The sequence below is a fragment of the Etheostoma cragini genome, chromosome 18 (assembly GCF_013103735.1).
Source record: "Etheostoma cragini isolate CJK2018 chromosome 18, CSU_Ecrag_1.0, whole genome shotgun sequence".
Taxonomy (NCBI): domain Eukaryota; kingdom Metazoa; phylum Chordata; class Actinopteri; order Perciformes; family Percidae; genus Etheostoma; species Etheostoma cragini.
The window spans coordinates 27,039-29,182 of NC_048424.1; the positions used below are offsets into that span (position 1 = coordinate 27,039).

The 2,144-nt window shown below is 44.6% G+C and overlaps 1 protein-coding gene across 1 annotated transcript; it reads left to right on the forward strand.

The window, feature by feature from the left end:
• The first annotated feature begins 229 nt into the window (after window positions 1–229).
• Window positions 230–1,670, forward strand: LOC117961807 (transmembrane protein 214-like). The gene is made up of 3 exons (XM_034900742.1): window positions 230–469; window positions 1,278–1,428; window positions 1,531–1,670. Exons 1-3 carry the CDS (start codon window positions 290–292, stop codon window positions 1,668–1,670), a joined length of 471 nt encoding a protein of 156 aa, XP_034756633.1. The 5' UTR covers window positions 230–289.
• The last annotated feature ends 474 nt before the right edge of the window (window positions 1,671–2,144 follow it).

The window sequence follows — 2,144 nt, forward strand, 5'->3', positions numbered from 1 at the left end:
TATAAATGAGCTTTATTGACCATAAATTCCAAAAATAACTGTAAAACTAAAGTTAATAAGTTAGTGTTACGTAGTGTTAAACGTCAAAAGTGACAAACATTGAAAAAAAGTTTTGGGAAAAACATAAAAACCTTGATAAAAAGCATCAACAACAGTGTTGATTTTCAGTTTCTACTGGAAGTCAACAGCAGGGTTAACATGAGAGTTACAGAAGGAGTAGGAGCGCTGGGATTTGCAGAGAGGCGTGTCTTGACCCAGCTTGTCTTCTGTCCTTCCAGCGCCCCTGAAGATGTCCGAGACGCTGTTTGACGGCTTCGAGAAGATGGGAAAGAAACAGAACAAGGAGCAGGTTCCACCGCCGGCCGAGCCCGAGAGCAAGAAGACCTCCAGTAGACCCTCTAAGAAGTCCCAGACCAGCAGTCCTGCAACCTCGGCAACACGCAAGACCCTCGAGGACGCCTTCAAAACAGTGAGTCATGCACCCGCATGTCGGTCTCATCTCATCTCATCAGGTTTAACTGTCTGGGTTGTTCATGGGAAGAGAAACTATTAGTGGACTGTTTAGAAGATTTAGTGTGTGCATTTTTCCCCAAAACACACTGTTATGTTTCTAAAAGTTCAGATTAAAGCTGATAATGGAACGTACGGCTGATCTCACAATTAAAAGTAATCGGCTTTGTAAAACCTCTAAAAGCTTCCAAACCTTCCTAGAAACAGAAACAAAGCTGCACTGTGGTAATAAGCAAACTGTCACATGCTGCCCCGCGGCCTTGTTGTTGCATAATGGACGCGTTGTCTTCCACTCAAAGTCAGCTGTTTATTCTCATGTTTTTTCCTGTTTTTAACACTTTTGACGCTCATGTTGTCTTCATGTTGTCCTCATGTTGTCCCCACGTTGTCCTCATGTTGTCCTCATGTTGTCTTCATGTTGTCTTCATGTTTTCTTCATGTTGTCCTAATGTTGTCTTCATGTTGTCCTAATGTTGTCTTCATGTGGTCCTCATGTGGTCCTCATGTTGCCCCCATGTATCCCCTTGGTTGCCCCCATGTTGTCCTCATGTTGCCCCCATGTTGTCCCCATGTTGTCCTCATGTTGTCCTCATGTTGCCCCCATGTTGTCCCCCATGTTGTCCTATATCAATGTTCTTTTTAATTCCCCAAAATAACATGAAAAGCATCAAAAGTGTTGAAAAAGGGACAAAAACGTAAGAAAAAGTTCAAAACATTGATAAAAACGCGTGTTGAGTTTCAGGGTTTTCTCTGTCTTCTCTTCTAAGTTGGACGTCGGGGACCTGAAGCAGCAGCTGGCTCAGAGTCAGACCTTGTTCCCGGAGAACCCGTCGGTCTGGGTCAAGGACCTCGCCGGGTACCTCAACCTCCACCTGACGGCGCCGGAGTCGGAGCCCACGCTCAGCAGCTACGCCCACGGTGGGTCAGAGCCAGACCATTTTATCTTCAGGCCAGAGTAGGAAGACCGCAGTGGGCCCGGTCCCTGTCCTGTCAGAGAACCCTCTATTAAATCTGTTAAAGGCAGTGCATTATGGGACATACGACCCCCCAGCTATGCGGGGACGTCCCCCTTCTTTCAGAGCCAGGGACAGCTGTGGCTTCGAGCAACCACAGGTGGAACCACCGCTAACCTGTGTTTCCATTTTAATTTCTACTCCTGAATGCTCCTGTTTTCTAACCTTTAGACCGCTACCAAGAGGCACCTGGACTCTCTTGGTTCTTCTGGTTTTAAAATAAATCTTTTGTCTTATTTCCTGTAAATCCACTCTGCATAATGGACTCCAGATTGGAACTAGCCCTCGGGCTCAGATCCGGCACATTTACACGGACTGCTGGACCTGAATTAATAAATAAAGACGTTAAATAAACTACAGTCCTGATTCCTACTGTAGTTTTAGACGTAGACTCCTTTTGGGAGAACTTCCCAGAGGAAATTGAAATTTACTGCTGCAGTTTTCAGCCAAAAAATACCGCATAGAGAGAGAAAAAGACCCCATAAATATAACAATAACAACAATAACTAGATTATTTGCATAATGTGTATGCAAACCCTTCATCTGTCTTACTATTTTATATATGGATCTGTTGCTCTCAGGAACTGTGCACCACAAACCCGCCTCTCTTATTTATATATA